General features: G+C 42.9%; 3 protein-coding genes across 6 annotated transcripts in view; 2 read left to right on the forward strand and 1 right to left on the reverse strand.

The window, feature by feature from the left end:
• The first annotated feature begins 972 nt into the window (after positions 1 to 972).
• Positions 973 to 10,008, forward strand: eif3d (eukaryotic translation initiation factor 3, subunit D). The gene is made up of 16 exons (XM_083895792.1): positions 973 to 1,106; positions 2,376 to 2,502; positions 2,592 to 2,637; positions 3,513 to 3,649; positions 3,752 to 3,837; positions 3,951 to 4,023; positions 4,901 to 5,016; positions 5,116 to 5,248; positions 6,694 to 6,841; positions 7,383 to 7,513; positions 8,146 to 8,231; positions 8,635 to 8,764; positions 9,098 to 9,240; positions 9,350 to 9,542; positions 9,654 to 9,747; positions 9,893 to 10,008. The coding sequence occupies exons 2-16, from the start codon at positions 2,380 to 2,382 to the stop codon at positions 9,904 to 9,906; spliced, it is 1,653 nt and encodes a 550-aa protein (XP_083751918.1). The 5' UTR covers positions 973 to 1,106; positions 2,376 to 2,379; the 3' UTR covers positions 9,907 to 10,008.
• A 55-nt stretch (positions 10,009 to 10,063) lies between these two features.
• On the reverse strand, positions 10,064 to 14,296 carry LOC310933283 (amine sulfotransferase-like). Of its 2 annotated transcripts, none has more exons than XM_083896727.1 (6): positions 13,582 to 14,296; positions 13,282 to 13,487; positions 12,391 to 12,517; positions 10,712 to 10,806; positions 10,306 to 10,477; positions 10,064 to 10,211 (listed from the first exon to the last, which is right to left on the reverse strand). In XM_083896727.1, exons 1-6 carry the CDS (start codon positions 13,721 to 13,723, stop codon positions 10,102 to 10,104), a joined length of 852 nt encoding a protein of 283 aa, XP_083752853.1. In that variant the 5' UTR covers positions 13,724 to 14,296; the 3' UTR covers positions 10,064 to 10,101. The 2 variants fall into 2 exon arrangements, with proteins under 2 accessions (XP_083752853.1, XP_083752854.1); XM_083896728.1 differs by having other exon boundaries at positions 10,096 to 10,230.
• Positions 14,297 to 14,465: 169 nt separating this feature from the next.
• Positions 14,466 to 16,556, forward strand: part of LOC310932829 (NLR family CARD domain-containing protein 3-like) — a 17,293-nt gene continuing 15,202 nt past the window's right edge. For 2 of the 3 annotated variants that reach the window (XM_083896201.1, XM_083896203.1), the window contains exons 1-2: positions 14,466 to 14,484; positions 16,138 to 16,216. The gene's annotated coding sequence lies outside the window, so the exon portion shown is untranslated. Of the gene's footprint in view, positions 14,485 to 16,137; positions 16,217 to 16,556 lie in introns of those variants that run through there. The other variant, XM_083896202.1, reaches the window with a different exon arrangement.

The following is a 16,556-nucleotide window of genomic DNA, read 5'->3' on the forward strand; positions in this document are numbered from 1 at the left end:
CACTTGGCGTCAGTGGAGAGATAAAAACTCAATTTTTAACAGGAAGAAATCTCTGACAGAACCAGACTCAAAGTTGTGCGGCCATCTGCCTGGACAGGTTGGGGTGAAAGGAAAATGGGTTAGGGTTAGTTTCTTGCCACAGTAAGTTTGAAATTGTATGGAAGAGGATTAGGGCCACATGTGAAAATGATGATAAAAAAAAGTGATTATATTTAAAGGTGCATTATGTAATAAATCTAAAGCAACTGGCCATAAAATCCTCCTAATATGTCACAGAGACTCAGGAATAATGTTCATATAACAAACTGAACTCACCAACAACAACAGTACAGACAAAATATTTGCATTAAAAAAAAATATTTTGCAGACTGCAAATCACGTTACATATGTTTTGAAATCGTGTTTTGGCGTCATGTGGCGCCACCTACCGCTGTCTACCAATCATTGCAGTCGGTAGAGTCTCAGCTGCCGAGGAACCACGGATTGCCAGTTACGTCTGAAAACGAAACCTAAAAGACCTTGGTAATATGAATTTGAATGTAGTAACTGTTTTTTGGCCAAATTCTTACATATGGAACCTTCAAAGCCACAATTAAGGCAGTTGTATTTAAAATAATAATAATAATAATAATAATAATAAATTCCATAATTGTTTCTTCATGTGGCCCTAATCCTGTTTTATTGTTTTATTTCTCTTTTTTTTTAATATCTTTGATTCATACCTTGTATGTAAATATACTTTTCTAATTTTTTTAATCAAAATTCCTTCCTCTATTAGATAGGACATGTTTTTGTTTGAAAACCCTCAGGTGAAGGAATTTAAACTGCGGTTTTTCAACCAAAAAATCACATAAAGGACGCAAAAACACAACCTCCATCTTGACTGAATTAATAACAAACACGCTGTCGTGATTCTTGTTCGCTTCTTTTCCAACATAGAAAAGAAGATTTGCGACAGCTGCTGTCGTAACACGGCAGGAAGAACACTCTTCGTCGTGCTTTACGGCAGCCCTCCACTTCCTTTAACTCCGGCGCCGTGTCACCGTTTTCCGCTGTGTGAGAACCGGCGGAATTAAAGAGCTGTGTTCGGTGTCACGTCGTTGACGGTGAGTTCGCACACGAACACGAACACACGCGTGAAAAAAAGCCCACGGTTTTGTTTCGTGTGTGTGTTGTTTTTGCGTCCTGATGTCGCGGAGTTTGTGACGGTTTAAGCTACGCTAGCTCCGTTAGCTTATCAAAGCTAGGTGCGGCCACCTGGTAGCCGTAGCCACTGTTAGCCGTAGCCACTGTTAGCTGCTAGCTGCTACATTAGATGATAGAATAGTTTATTTATTCGGTATTTTAATAAAGATGTGTCAACGTTGTGAGTTTATTGGCACTATTGTGTTCTTCTGGTTAATCATTATGTGGAAATGACGACTCATTTGGCTGAGTTGTGGTTGAAAAATAACCATATGCTTACATTTACCTACATCCACAAGATTAATGCTACACCCAGGTCCGTTAAAATCAACAGTGTGAGGAAACAAAAAGGATTAATAAATGGATTCGTTTTTTAAACATCCGATGATTATTTAGTTAATCTTGCTAATTTACATTGCTTGTAAACGTTTGTCAGAAACCAGACAAATGCTGCTAAAAAGTCACTTATATCTAGGATAAAGTGGTAGAATATGAATTATTTTATAGGTTATTTTAATAAGAGAACAACCTATAAGCTGTTTTGTATAATGATAATAAAGCTTCTTTATTTACCATTTTTTACCAATGTATTATTATTATTAGAATTGGGTGGGAATGACATGGTTTACTATATAGCACTCTAATTTGTTTATTAAAATATTGATATTTTCTCTGGTGTATTGATTATCGCATTCCACGAGGAAGGATGGCGATATATCACCAAATAGATTTTTTGATCCACCCCTACTCAATATTATTGATTATTTGGCCAGTTTTCTTTGTGTATAGAATCTTTGCACCAGGAAAAGTGCTATTCACGGTAACCGCGTGGCAGTCGTGTTTATATGGTGACAGAAATCTTGGAATCCTATCTCCCTTGGAAATCAAAGCTCAACGCTGCTTGACTTGGGAAATTGCGAATACTGACAACAACTGTAACGCGGCATTCGTTAGCCGTGACGTCGTACCAGGTCGTTGTTGGATGTTTTGGGGTCAGTGATGACTAGCCCACTGCGCAAGCTGATTGGTGCCTTTTTATAAGAGGGCCTCGCTGAAGAGAGCAGTGCTGATCTTTGCCTGAGACCCTGTTCCTCATTCATCTATTTTGCTGTCTGAGAATTCTTTTAGTGCCTCGCCTGTTTTTTTTTTGTTTGTTTTTTTCCTGATAGTCTTTTTCTCTCCGATCTCAGAAACATGGCCAAGTTCCTCGCCCCCGTGATCCAGGACAACCCGTCCGGATGGGGTCCGTGTGCGGTCCCCGAGAAGTTCAAGGACATGCCTTACCAGCCGTTCAGCAAAGGAGACCGTCTGGGAAAGGTTTGTTCTCTCCCATCAGACACTTGGAACAGCCCAGTTTCACTTACTTACTACTACGTACTCACGTGTGGTTTGTTGTGTTTTGTCAGGTCGCTGACTGGACTGGAGCAACTTACCAAGACAAGAGATACACGAGTGAGTGAGAGAGCTGAACAAATAATCCTATATATACATATGCAGTGTATTTATTAGGGATGTCACAAGGTCACATGTGACATGAAAAATCCAGATATTACGATTATTTACACCGTGGAATTAAACCCAGCATTGTTGTGTTATTTGATCCTAATATAATTTAAAGATTTTTTTATACTGTTTGAAAATGAATGCAAATGCGTGTGAAAATTCGGTTTGTCCTGCACAAGCATTTCTGGCAGTTTTATTCGTTGACGAAATTGTCTGTAGATTTCCTCACAGTTTTTGTCAAATCAACGTTTTTATTTACTCAACGGCACATTTTTTCGTCATAGCTGAATAGTGAAATGGTACCCTGCTCTATTCCGCGATTCCGTTCCGTGTTTGCATGGGGGTCCTGTGCAGATGTGGTTCAAATTTAACAGTTAGAAAATACTCCAGTCAGAATAAGGATTCACAGAAAATGTGATTAACTCCCGTTAATCTGTGAGGTTTGCATTTCCAACACACATCAAAACGCCGCAGACGGAACCTCCTCCTCGGCAAGTACACTCAAAAGAGCCTGGGCCTCATCGTCCACTTCTCCACTTGTCCTACATCATTTTCTTTTGTGCCAAGTGACCGATAGCGAAATTAATAAGTGCTTAACAGCTGTGTTTCCTCTCAAGTTATTCCTGGTAATCTGAAAAGTCCCGTATTCGCGTTGATTTTTCTTTTCTTTGAAAGTTTGGTGTCGAGGGAACGCATTTCCCCGGGTAATTTTGGTGGAAATGCGCCAAAGTTTTGCCAAAAAGTAACTGTGGTGGAAAAGGGGCTTCAACTTTCTTCATATAAGTTGATTTGTAAATGTGGCGTTTGTGTATTTTTGTCTTCAGATAAGTATTCCTCTCAGTTCGGAGGCGGCAGTCAGTACGCTTACTTCCACGAGGAGGACGAGACCAGCTTCCAGCTGGTGGACACCGCCAAGACCCAGAAGACGGCGTACCAGAGGAACCGCATGAGGTTTGCTCAGGTATGAAACTTGTAACACCGCCGGAAAAATCAGACGTAAATCTATAAATTGTCAGAAACCTTGAATCCAAACTCGGTAACATGGTCGCGATTGTTTCAACAGAGGAATCTGCGTCGGGACAAGGACCGCAGGAACCTGACCCAGTTCAACATGCAGACGCTGCCGAAGAGCGCCAAGCAGAAGGAGCGGTGAGATTCTGCCACAACCGCCTCCCGTCCACTGTTTAATTTTTATTTTTAATCTGCTGGACTCCACACAAAGATCTCAGATTTTTAAAAACCCACCTTTTTCCTCTTCTCAGCGATCGTCTGCGGCTCCAGAAGAAGTTCCAGAAGCAGTTTGGTGTCCGACAGAAGTGGGACCAGAAGTCTCAGGTGGGAGGCTGTTCAATCTGTCAGGAACGGGCAAAGATCTGGTCATGGTCTTATCGTGATGGTTTTAAAGGCTGCTGCATTTAAAATCATCATATTTATTGTATACGTTAGTGAAATACACTAAATATTACACTAATTGTTAGCCTAATTATTTGTGTTATAGTGGAATTTGACCACATTTATAGTCACTGTGGTCGTTTCTAACACACGTTAAATGGCCTTCAATTAACATTAAAACGCCAAAGAAATAAACCAGGTATTATCGCAAATGAAAGGTAATTTTGAAGTCATGTAATTCAGATCATAAACATTAGATATGAAGATTTTATTGACAGTGAATTGTCTCGGGCTGAACGATTTTGAATAAATATCTAATTGCGATTATTTAAACATGAATTGCGATTTGCGATATGATTCGCAGACTTCGCAAGTTTCAGAGGGAATGGAAATCTTGACATCATCATGATTTACTGTGTGATATTTGTGCAGATCAGACAAAGATGTCCCCTGCAGTCTGAAGAATATGATGTGTATATATCAAGAAGATTATTCATCTAAAATTATATTTTGACACACATTTCAGCTTTAACAAATATTGTGCCTCCTGCGATTTGAAAATTGCAGTAGGCCATATTGCGATTTTGGTTAAAATCCGATTAATTGTTCAGCCCTAGTATTGTCACAAAACAGATTTATACACACAAACATCTCCAATATCTGGATATAGACTGAAAATATCCACATATTATTTATAAGCCATGTCGCATAGATTTGATTTCTACTGTTTTATATGTCGATATGAAATGACATCAGGCTGCCTTCTAAAAACGAAATCTCTTTTCCTCCATATTCAAACCCCCCGTTTGCCCTGACACAGTTAAAGCCCAGAGACTCATCTGTGGAGGTCAGAAGCGATTGGGAGGTGAAGGAGGAGATGGACTTCCCCCGACTGATGAAGATGAGGTACATGGAGGTGGCCGATCCTGCCGACATGTAAGTTCTCGTTGCCTTTTCTGCTTCCTCCAAAACCAGTTTCTGATGCGACGCACAGACGCTTATGAGCGATTGTTTGTTTGTTTTTTTTTCCCCCAGCGAGTGCTGCGGCGCCTTGGAGTATTACGATAAAGCGTTCGACCGAATCACCACCCGCAACGAAAGGCAGCTGAAGAGCATCAAGAGGATCTTCCACACGGTCACCACCACCGATGACCCCGTCATCCGCAAGGTCAGAGGGGTTCTATGTGATCAACCGCCTGCATTTAGTTTGGGTTTGAGTTCTTCTGCCCCTTTTTCCAAGATAACTTTCGATATTTGGCAGTTTAGGAGTTAAAGTACTGAGAAGCTGACGTCACAAATGTGTGAAAACTGGTGAATCTCGTCTGTGTTTGAAAGGTCGTTCACTTGAAGTTTAGGCTACAGTAATGACGATCAATCAATCAATCAAGTTTTATTTGTATAGCACTTTACAATAGCCAGACGGTACCCAAAGTGCTTTACATAAAATCAATAAAATAATACATAAAAACAATATGTAAAAACAGAAAGTGCTACGAGTGCTGCAGGGTGTTAGAGGCCTTCTAAAAGTGCATAAAGTAGAAAACAGGTAAAATAAGTACACCTGAGAACAGGACTACCCTAGTCAGAGTTAAAAGCCAATCTAAAAAAGTGTGTCTTCAGCTTCGATTTAAAAAGACTGAGGTCAGTAGTGGTGCGACTCTGAGGGCAGTCTGTTCCACAGCCTGGGAGCTGCGACAGCAAAAGAGCGATCGCCCCACTGTTTACGCCTGGACCTCGGGACCTCTAACAGGAGCTGGCCAGAAGAACGGAGGGCTCTGCCATGATCGCAAACAGTTAAAATCTCTGACAGGTAGGAGGGAGCCTGGCCGTTAATGGCGTAAAAAACAAACAATAAGAGTTTAAAATCAATTCTAAAACAAACTGGAAGCCAGTGGAGTGACGACAGCACGGGGGTAATGTGTTCACGCCTGGACGTGCCTGTTAAAAATCGGGCCGCAGCGTTCTGCGCGAGTTGGAGACGCGAGATTAAAGACTGGCTAAGGCCAACATGGAGCGCGTTACAATAGTCCAGTCTTGAGCTAATAAAAGCGTGGATAGCCGTCTCGAGGTCCTGCGCAAAGCTCTCTCTTTCTCTGCTTTCCGGTATCCGTCCACATATCTTCTACTGCTTTATCCGCCTCATCTCGGCTGACTTTTGGGGCGAAAGTCAGGGTCACACCCAGGACAGATCGCCATTTCTAGATATCGCAAAAAGGTCTAGGAGTTACGGTAATGAGAAGAACGCATGCCAAATCACAGGTCTCGGAAAGGGTTGATAGACAAACGTGTCTTGCCAGGGTTCCCACGGGTCCTCGAAATCCTTGAACGTTTGGGAATGTTTGGGAATTTTGTGCTAGAAGTGAAAACGTCTCCCTTTTTTGTTTACGACGCCACCTACTGTTTCACGCCCTGCATTGCTTGATGTACGTAGACCAAGCCTACGCAGGACAAACACGGACTCGCCATTACTAGCGCTGACTCGCTGTCTCTCTCTCCCTAAAACTAAATTCTCCAGGATCTGAAAATCACATGGTGTGTGTGAGGATTAACGGCTGTATTAAGTCGTAACCTTCATTCTTTTTTGTACCTTTCTCTCGCTCTCTCTCTCTGCAGCTGGCTAAGACTCAGGGTAACGTGTTTGCCACCGACGCCATCTTGGCCACCTTGATGTGCTGCACCCGCTCGGTGAACTCCTGGGACATCATCGTGCAGAGAGTGGGCAACAAGCTGTTCTTCGATAAGAGGGACAACTCTGACTTTGGTGAGGATTTAGTGAGGATGTTTTTACGCCCTGAAAACTATGACTAAACTAAAATTATTGCATTGTAACCCTTTAAATGTCAGCTTCTCAAACGGAGTTGCACAAACTTAAGCATGAAACCCCAAAATATACTATATATTTTCCATGAACTACATGAGGAGAGTTGTTTTGGAAACATTTTGCATTTTTTGCACAATTTCTTGTGGTTTTAAAAAAAGAACTAAACCAAAAATGTCCCAACAAAACAAAACGCAACCAGTTATAAGAAAATACTCCATTTTCAGTATGGGCTTCCACAACACTGCCACCTGCTGGATCTTCAGTAAAATTACATCTATATAAAAAAAATGGAAAATTGAGCTCTCGACAACAGATTTGAAGCACATAACGTGAACGGCATGGTTTTCTTTTCTCATGACAGGGACATTTTAGAAAATGTATAATGTAAATATTTGTCATTGGAACAAAAGTCAAATGAAATATAAAATATTACGTAAACACAAACGAAGCGCTAACGTCTGCGACCGTTTCCCTTCCTTAGATCTGCTCACTGTGAGCGAGACGGCCAACGAGCCGCCGCAGGACGAGGGCAACTCCTTCAACTCCCCCCGTAACCTGGCCATGGAGGCCACGTACATCAACCACAACTTCAGCCAGCAGTGTTTACGAATGGTAAGACGACCACACACACGTTCACGCTCGGATAAAAGGATTTGTAGCGTTTTCTATTCATTTTACTGCCAATTACTGGATATTTTTCGTAAATAAATCCCAAATTCCTTGTTTTGGTTCAGTACGGCATGTGTTTCCTATAGGAATGGTACCAAAGTAACTTACCCTAAGCTTCCCTTGGCACGAGGGCTGAATAATTAATCCACATTTTATCGTAATTGCAACAATTGCACTGCAATTTTCAAATCAAACCAAAACGTGCGTCATAATATAATTTTTCATGGATTATTGTCTTGATCTGTGCAGACAGAACGTCTTTGTTTCTCACAGATCTGCACAAATATCACACAGTCGTCGTTTCAAATGCGTTTTTCCGAATGAAAATGAGAATAATGATGTAAAAATGAGTGATTCCCTCTGATATCGCAACCGTAAATTAGTTATTTATTCAAATTTGGTTAGCCCTACTTTTTTGCACAATGTTTTGTGGTTTTAAAAAAAGATGTCGTAATGAATCCATTTTCAGTAGGGGCTTCCATTTTTAACACCAGGAAAACGACACGTGGTGTTTACCAATTTCCCTTAGGCTTCCCAACTCTGATTATTTCACCTTATATTTGGTTTTCCTTCAGGGTCAAGAGAGATACAAGTTTCCCACCTCCAACCCGTTTGTGGAGGAGGACACGGACAAGAGCGAGGTGGCGTCTGTGGCCTACAGGTACGCGCTCAAACTCTCTGACGGTTCACCGGAGAATCGAGGTTTTTCCGGTGGATTTTCTGGGAAATCTTCTCGACACTCGCTGTGTGATGTCGATCTCGATTGCAGCGATTACACTGTTTTAGTTACTGCCTCACATATAAAGTGGAAATCTCTTGAGAATTATTACTTTACTCTGCGCCAAGTATGCCAATGTACCACCCTCTTAAGTCCAAATGGACGAAACTGTCCACTCCCAAGAACTGCTCTTAAAACATTACAGATTCATATATATTTTACTTGAATGCTGTGTTAGAAAACTTTTGCTTCAATCCCTGAATAAACCAATTTAAAAACGATGTTGAGCGTAGTTTTGTGCAAGTGTGACGTGTCATGTACGTCATGTGTTTTCTTTGCGTCTCAGATACCGTCACTGGAAGCTCGGGGAGGACATCGACCTGATCGTCCGCTGTGAACACGACGGAGTCATGACCGGAGCTAACGGAGAAGTGTCCTTCATCAACGTCAAGACCCTGAACGAGTGGGACTCCAGGGTAAGTGGGAGGGGCTTAATCCTGCTCTGTCGTGAATGAATCGGGCCGCCTGGATTTATTTTTGATTTAATGGCTGAAGAATTGCTGCAATGGACTGATGAACTGTCATCCTCCACGTGAGGGTCTTGCGGGGCGACGCCACACCCTGGACGGATCGCCAGTCCATAGTTTTCGAGTTTCCTAGATATCACAAACAGTCTAGGAGTTAGGGTATTGAGAAATACACGGTTTAAACGTTTTTTACGGCCATTAAATCTGTCTTTTAAGAAGACAACCCCACACAGACCCTTCACTGTTTTTGTTTATTTGTTCTTCCTCTCGCCTCGTCCTCAGTATTGTAACGGCGTGGACTGGCGTCAGAAGCTGGACTCTCAGAGAGGAGCCGTCCTGGCCACCGAGCTGAAGAACAACAGCTACAAACTGGCCCGCTGGACCTGCTGTGCCATGTTGGCCGGATCCGAGTACCTGAAACTGGGGTGAGCGTCGCACGACAATATCTTACGTCCTAATCTCAACAAATTCAAACGGAGCTTCCTGAGTCGCACAGACGTCTGAACCCCCGTGCCCGTGCGTCTCGTCCCGCAGGTACGTGTCTCGTTACCACGTGAAAGACTCGGCTCGCCACGTCGTCCTGGGCACGCAGCAGTTCAAGCCCAACGAGTTCGCCAGCCAGATCAACCTGAGCATGGAGAACGCCTGGGGGATCCTGCGCTGCGTCATCGACATCTGCCGCAAACTGGACGAGGGCAAGTACCTGATCCTCAAGGACCCCAACAAGGTGAGCGGAAGCACCTGCTGCTTATGTCTGACATCAAACCACCACCAGAAGAAGTCACAGACTCCCAACGTTACATTCGTTCATTCTTTGTTTGCGTTTAATCGTCCACAGCAAGTGATTCGCGTGTACAGTCTGCCTGACGGCACCTTCAGCTCTGATGAGGACGAGGAGGACGAGGAGGAAGAAGAGGACGAGGAGGAAGAAGGTCAGATTCACCAGTTACTTTAACTTGAAAACGCGATGAAGTTTAGCCCCACTATTGTGATGTTTACGTTGCTGCTATCGTATCAATAATCCTCTTGTTGTCCTTTACAAACTCTTATCGTTTCCTCTTCCTCATCTTGTTTTAGACGAAGAGAACTGAAGTGTGGCGTCGCCTCCAGTGACCACGGCGGCCTGCATCGTTACGTGCGGTGGAAACGACTAAACTCCTTTTGACTTTCAATAAAGAAAACAAATTGGCCAAAATGTTGTGTTTCGTGTTTATTGACGGCAGCTACGACAGAAACTTACGTCACTTTTGCATTTTGCGGCTGCGTGAACGCAGGAAAATGGCGGTTTATTCGTAGATGATCTTCAGAGACAGATCACCCAGCTTCTCCTGAACCAGCTGATCGACTCTTTCACTCTGAGCAGCGCTGAAGAAGTTCTTCCAGTCACCGATCTGACCTGCAGCGGAAACCACAAACTGTCTTCACACACTCGATCTCCTCCACGCAGAAGCTTTTTATCCGCGTGTGTGTGTGTGTATGTGTTTCGTTACCTTTGCGCATGAAGTCTCCACTGAGCCGGTCCTGTGGGAGGAACTTGTAATTCGCCTTCGAGTCTTTCTTCATCGTCTTGAACGTGGATTTTTCCACGACTTGATCGATGGCGGCGTCGCTGAGGCTTCTCCCTAAGAAGCTGCAGATCTTCGTCACTGCCCCCTTCAGGTCCTAAAAAACCAGAAAGTTCAACTCTGACAAACATTTATCAGTTTTCTAACACTTTATTCTCCAAATGAGGGTCGCCGGGAGCTCGGCCCAATCCCAGGTGACGTAGGGCGAAAGGGAGTGGACTGTGGGAGGAAGCCATGCACGCCTGCGGAGAACGTTGCTAACTCCATGCAGAAAGACCCTCGGCTGAAACCACGACAACAAACGTGTCCTTGAATTTGAAGAAATCCTCACCAGAATCATGTCCTCGTAGGTCAGGAAGAGGACGCTGTACTCGTCTCTCGCCGAGTTCCACACCCTGACGTGGTCGAACCATGACGATGCTCCAACTGCGTGAGTGTATAATGACAGTTAAAGAGTTAAAAGGTCCAGAGTCGCAAAAAACACACGTTTGTCGGCGGAGAACCGTCCCAGAACCGTGTCTGTGACGGCGTGCAGAGGCGCAGCTTGTGGACTGCTTGGGGCCCCCGAGCTGATAGGGGGCCCCCCAACACTCGGGGCCTGAGGGCTGTTTTTACTGAAATGTGCAGTGAGCAGCCGCCTCCCCGTCCCCCTTAAACAACAATGACATCTCAGTAGGAAACCCCCCCTAAAGGGGCCCCACCTCACTTTAACCTGTGTGAAGTTATCGTTCTGCAAGTTGGAAAATGAAGAGGATAATATAGAATATTTACAGTATTTGATAGTTCTATATATTTATATTGTTTTATAACGTGGGTTCTTTAATGTATTTTTTTTTTTATTAAGTTTATATTGTTTTTTTTTAAGCTATTTACAGTATTTTATTGTTCTTCACATTTATATTTTCACATACTTTTTAATGACAAGGTTTTTCCATGTTATTTCATTCATTTTGAAAAAAAAAATATTTTGAACTCATACATTTTTCGTTGGTGTCAGATTATTTATAACATAATGGTGATAAACACTGGTTGGAAGGAAGGGCCCCCTGGGAATTTTAGCCTCGGGCCCCTACAGACTCTAGAATCACCTCTGCAGAAATAGCCTTTTGTGGCCATTGCACCCTAATGTTGTTTATATTGTTACCTCTAATGTTGTAAGAGCCAATTGTGACTGTTGTACCCAAATGTTGGTGATACTGTAACTGTGACCTTTTTGCACTGAACGCAAATTGTATTGTACCTGAATGTTGGTGGTTTTTGTTACTTACCTTTTTTGCACAAAACTAGCAGCCATTTCAATAAATAAGTGCTAAATAACAGAGGTGGAAAGTAACTAAATACATTTACTCAAATCGCTGTATTGAATACTTTTAGTGTATTTTTTAAGTACAATTTAAAATCAGGATTTTGTATTTTTACTTGAGTACGTATATTGACTCAAGTATTGTACATGGTTACTTTATAAATCCTATGTGTTAGTGAGTAAAAATAAAAATTCGGCACAATGAAGACCTACAGGGGGAAAATATACGCCAGAACCAGACGAATAATGATGTGATTAGCACCAGCAGTGAAAAAGGAACTTTAGGGGAACATTCTGGGAACCCTTAGAGAACGTTCTCCAAAGGTTGTATGAAGGTTGACACAGACGTAATATCCTGCGTCGCGCCGGGCGCGTGAGCTCCAAAATAGTTTTGGATTTCAGACCTCGTCATATTTCTACGACCCTCACACCCCACGCAAAGTAACTAAGTAACTTTTACTTAAAGTACATTTCAAATGAACTACTTTTTACTTCTACTTGAGTAATATTTCATCAAAGTATTGGTACAATATTTTAGTACTTTTTCCACCTCTGCTAAATAATGTATAACATTTGCATCTATTACTGTACATGCAACACCTTCCGAAAAGCTGGCCCTCTTGGAAATGTTAGTTGAATATCCCTGATCTACAGTCTCATCTGTGAATGAAGCAGCGTTAGGTTGACGGTGCGTGGACGTATCTCACCGTTGCCCACCAAGAACTTCTCAAAAAAACCCTCCAGGGTCTCGGGAGTGTCCGTGTCGGCAAAGATTTTGCTGAAGCTATAATAGGAGACGACGACGTCCTTTGGGTTCCTCATCACGTAGATGATCTGAAAAAGAGACGAGCAGCCGTGAGGGAATGATCTGATACAGGGTCATGAACGGGGTGAAGTTCGCCGTCTCTGATTGCCAAGTGTCAGTTGACATGTGGTTAATATCTAACTTTATTGGACATTTTCCCCCCCCCGACTTGTATAGCTTCAAACCAGGGGTTCTCAAAGTGCTGATACCTGAGGGCCAATTTAGGAACCCAACATTGGACCGAGGGCCGCCAAAGGAAAAAAAAAAGGAAAAAAACCCAGAAAGAAATCCCATTTGCAATCATTTTAATGACCAGATTGCAGTTCTGAAGTTTAGCGTTAAGTAATATAAGCGTTAATATAATGTAATTTAAGCGTTAATATAATGACGCTTTATAATTTACTGAGTAATTCCCCAGTATTTTGGCCATTGTTCTTACCTTCTAATTACAGGTTAATACCAAGTAACACATTTCTGTTACCATATATTTACTGGGTAAATAGCTAGTAATTGGGGGCTGTAGCTACCTGCTTATTACCAGCTTATAACACAATAATACACTAAAATTCACCATATAGAAACCAGGTAAATACCCAGTATTTTTGTTTACACTTATTGGTCTGTATCCAGTAATGTCCAATAAACATTTAACAAGCTTAGTAGCTCCTGGATTAAAACTATCAACTGTAATTCATTGCGGGGCCGCCAGAAATGTTTCTGCGGGCCGCCATTGGCCCCCGGGCCGCACTTTGAGAACCAATGCTTTAAACAGTAAAAAAAAAAAAACACTGACCTTTGCCTTCTTGTTCTTCAGGCCTGGAGGCATGAAAACGGGCGTGAGGTGAGAGGCGAAGAGTCGCGGAGAGGCTCTCAGAGCGTAATCTGGACGCCCCTCGACGTATTCCAGCCACGGCATCTGCTCAAAGTTGTTTGGATATTCGTTCAGGCCGCCGCTGAGCTCGCAGATGGAGATGATGACCTGCTGAGTCCATATGGTGCCTGTGGACGGAGGGGGAGGAAGACGCTCTGGTTTGTTAAAGTGACAGAAAACTAAGAGGAGGAAAAACTGTGAGAGTTAAACTGTTCCACTGACCAGACTTTGGATAAGTGACCAGGAAAATGTCAGAGTCTCGTGTCTCAAAGCTCTGGAGAGAATCCAGGTACTCCACAGACGTGAGCTTGCTGAGGAAGTTGAAGTTCTTGTACTTGAAGTGGTGCTTGCTGACCTGCTCCATGTTACCTCAGAGACAACCTCGAGTCAATCAATAAACGTTTGCTCCAATATCAGAATATCAGTCAGGCAGCAAACAACCTCACAGCTGGACTCTGAACTCTGATGTTTCTCTGCCTGCAGATCACTGATCACTCTCTCTGGTGTGATTACTCACCCTGACCACCAGATGGCAGCAACACACACTTAGCCCAAGGCGAGTGAAACTTCAATTTTAACCCGCTTGGCCGTGCAATACAGGCGATCTGTGCTAAGTAGCACCAATCCTAACACGTAGCGTGCTAAAATGACGGGAAGAAACTCGGCTATAAGTAATAACATAGGCATATAACAAAAACGGCCTATGTCCACGCCCGCGCGTCTGCTAACTTCCCCAGCAAGCTAGCAGCCAAACAGTAGGTAAACAAAGTTCGTAAAATCATAAAGTATGTCCTTCCTTGGTTGTTCCGTTATCAAAAATCTCCCCCAAAATCAATCTGCTGGGGGGGGGGAAAGCGCTGCTAATGTCAACACCTGTGTTTCTGTGTTTGTTTTGAGACGAATCGACAAATTCCTGTTTGTTTACATAAAGACAGAGTGGTTTTTAGAGCGGAGTGTGGGTTCTTCGTTCGATATACAATCTTCGTATTTGGGCCGTTCCTCCGACTGTGACTGATCGAGGTGTCAATCACCCAAGTCAGCCAATTGGGTTGTCGACTGTCGAGATATTTGCATGCGTAGCTCCTCCCTCTGTCCACTCCGGCGTCATTTCACTGTCACTCAAAGGTGAGCGAAACGCACACAGTTACAGTTTTTACACCGTTTTTAGAGATTACACTAAAAATGACGGGAATAAACTCGGCTAAAAGTAATTATATAGGCATATAACAAAAACAGCCTATGTCCACGTCCATGCGTCTGCTAACCTCCCCAGCAAGCTAGCAGCCAGACAGTAGGAAAACAAAGTTATCAACAACTTCCTGTTTGTTTACATAAAGACAGAGTCGTTTTCAGAGCGGAGTGTGTGTTCTTCGTTCAATACACTATCTTCGGATTTCGGCGGTGTCACGCCTCCATACTATTCCCCCCGACTGTGATTGATCCAGGTGTCAATCACCCAAGTCAACCAATTGGGTTGTCGAGATATTTGCATGCGTAGCTTAGCTCCTCCCTCTGTCCACTCCGGCCTCATTTCACTGTCACTCACAGGTGAGCGAAACGCACACAGTTACAGTTTTTACACCGTTTTTAGAGATTAAACTAAAAATGACGGGAATAAATTCGGCTAAAAGTAATTATTTAGGCATATAACAAAACAGCCTATGTCCACGTCCGTGCGTCTGCTAACTTCCCCAGCAAGCTAGCAGCCACACAGTAGGAAAACAAAGTTATCAACAACTTCCTGTTTGTTTACATAAAGACAGAGTCGTTTTCAGAGCGGAGTGTGTGTTCTTCGTTCGATACACTATCTTCGTATTTCGGCGGTGCCACGCCTCGATTCCTCCCGACTGTGATTGATCCAGGTGTCAATCACCCAAGTCAACCAATTGGGTTGTCGAGATATTTGCATGCGTAGCTTAGCTCCTCCCTCTGTCCACTCCGGCCTCATTTCACTGTCACTCACAGGTGAGCGAAACGCACACAGTAACAGTTTTTACACCGTTTTTAGAGATTAAACTTTAGAATTAGTGAGATTAGTTATAAGTTATCAACAACGACAGGGAGGAAATGATTCAACGGCTGCACTCTGTGTGTGCTCGCGGTGCTAGCGAGTACTCAATGAGCGATTTGATTAAGAAAAGCTAATGACGCACTTACTAAAACCACCTAGCTTCGTCAGGAAAAAAGTAGTCATTTCGACGGCGTTAATTTAGTGAATGAAGTGTTTATTTTGACCAAAGCAGAGTTGATAATGTGTTGAAACAGTGATTTGTCAGACTGCGGTTCGAAGCAGCCGTCACTCGGCTTTCCTTTGTCGAAATGAGCCGATGCTAAACGTGAACTCTCCTTTACGTCAATTATACTCAAACGCTCCAGGCCGAGCAGTCCTACTTCCGGGTTGCAAAATAAAGTCTGAAAGCGAGGTACTGAAAAAATAAAAAAAAGTTAAATTATACATGAAAACAACATGTTATCATTGTGATGACATGTAACATAATGATGCCAAATGATATAAATACAAATTTAATAATGTATAGTGGAGCTATAGTCGTTCATCTTTTTATTGTTCTTTTTATTTCGTCTGTCACAAACATTTCTTTGCATATCTATCTATAAAGCAAGTTGTGTCTGTGACGGGCATATTTCGCTGACTGTTAGTCAGATCGCCCTAAGACTTTGGATATGTTTTTGAGCGTGACCCGACGGTGTGCATCCTTGATTTTCACGTTTTTTTGGAGTAATTCATTTAATTTTCACTGATTTTTCACGCTACACCAGGCAGGCAGCGGCTCATCAGCAGAAGCTGTGCTGTGTGGAGCGGGGAGGTGGGAGTGAAGAGGCCCCTGTCCTAATCATGGTGGGTGAGACATTTTCACACAGTTCACCGCAGAACATGGTGTTATACTGCGAGCACATATTTATTTTGCATTAGCATGCTACTATTTTGCGGCCCCCCCTGGCGGGGTCCCATGTTCCCGATCGGGGACCTTTCAATAAAAGGTCCTATGTTCCCCGCTTTTCTTGAACGGGTCCAACTCTAAGTACAAAAATATTGTACTCAAGTAAAAGCCACAAGTACCAATACTTTGATGAAATATTACTCCAGTAGAAGTAAAAGTAGTCATCTGAAAATGTACTCAAGTGGAAGTAAAAAGTAGTTCATTTGAAATGTACTTTAAGTAAAAGTTACTTAGTTA

Source organism: Microchirus variegatus (genome assembly GCF_963457635.1).
Source record: "Microchirus variegatus genome assembly, chromosome: 10".
Taxonomy (NCBI): domain Eukaryota; kingdom Metazoa; phylum Chordata; class Actinopteri; order Pleuronectiformes; family Soleidae; genus Microchirus; species Microchirus variegatus.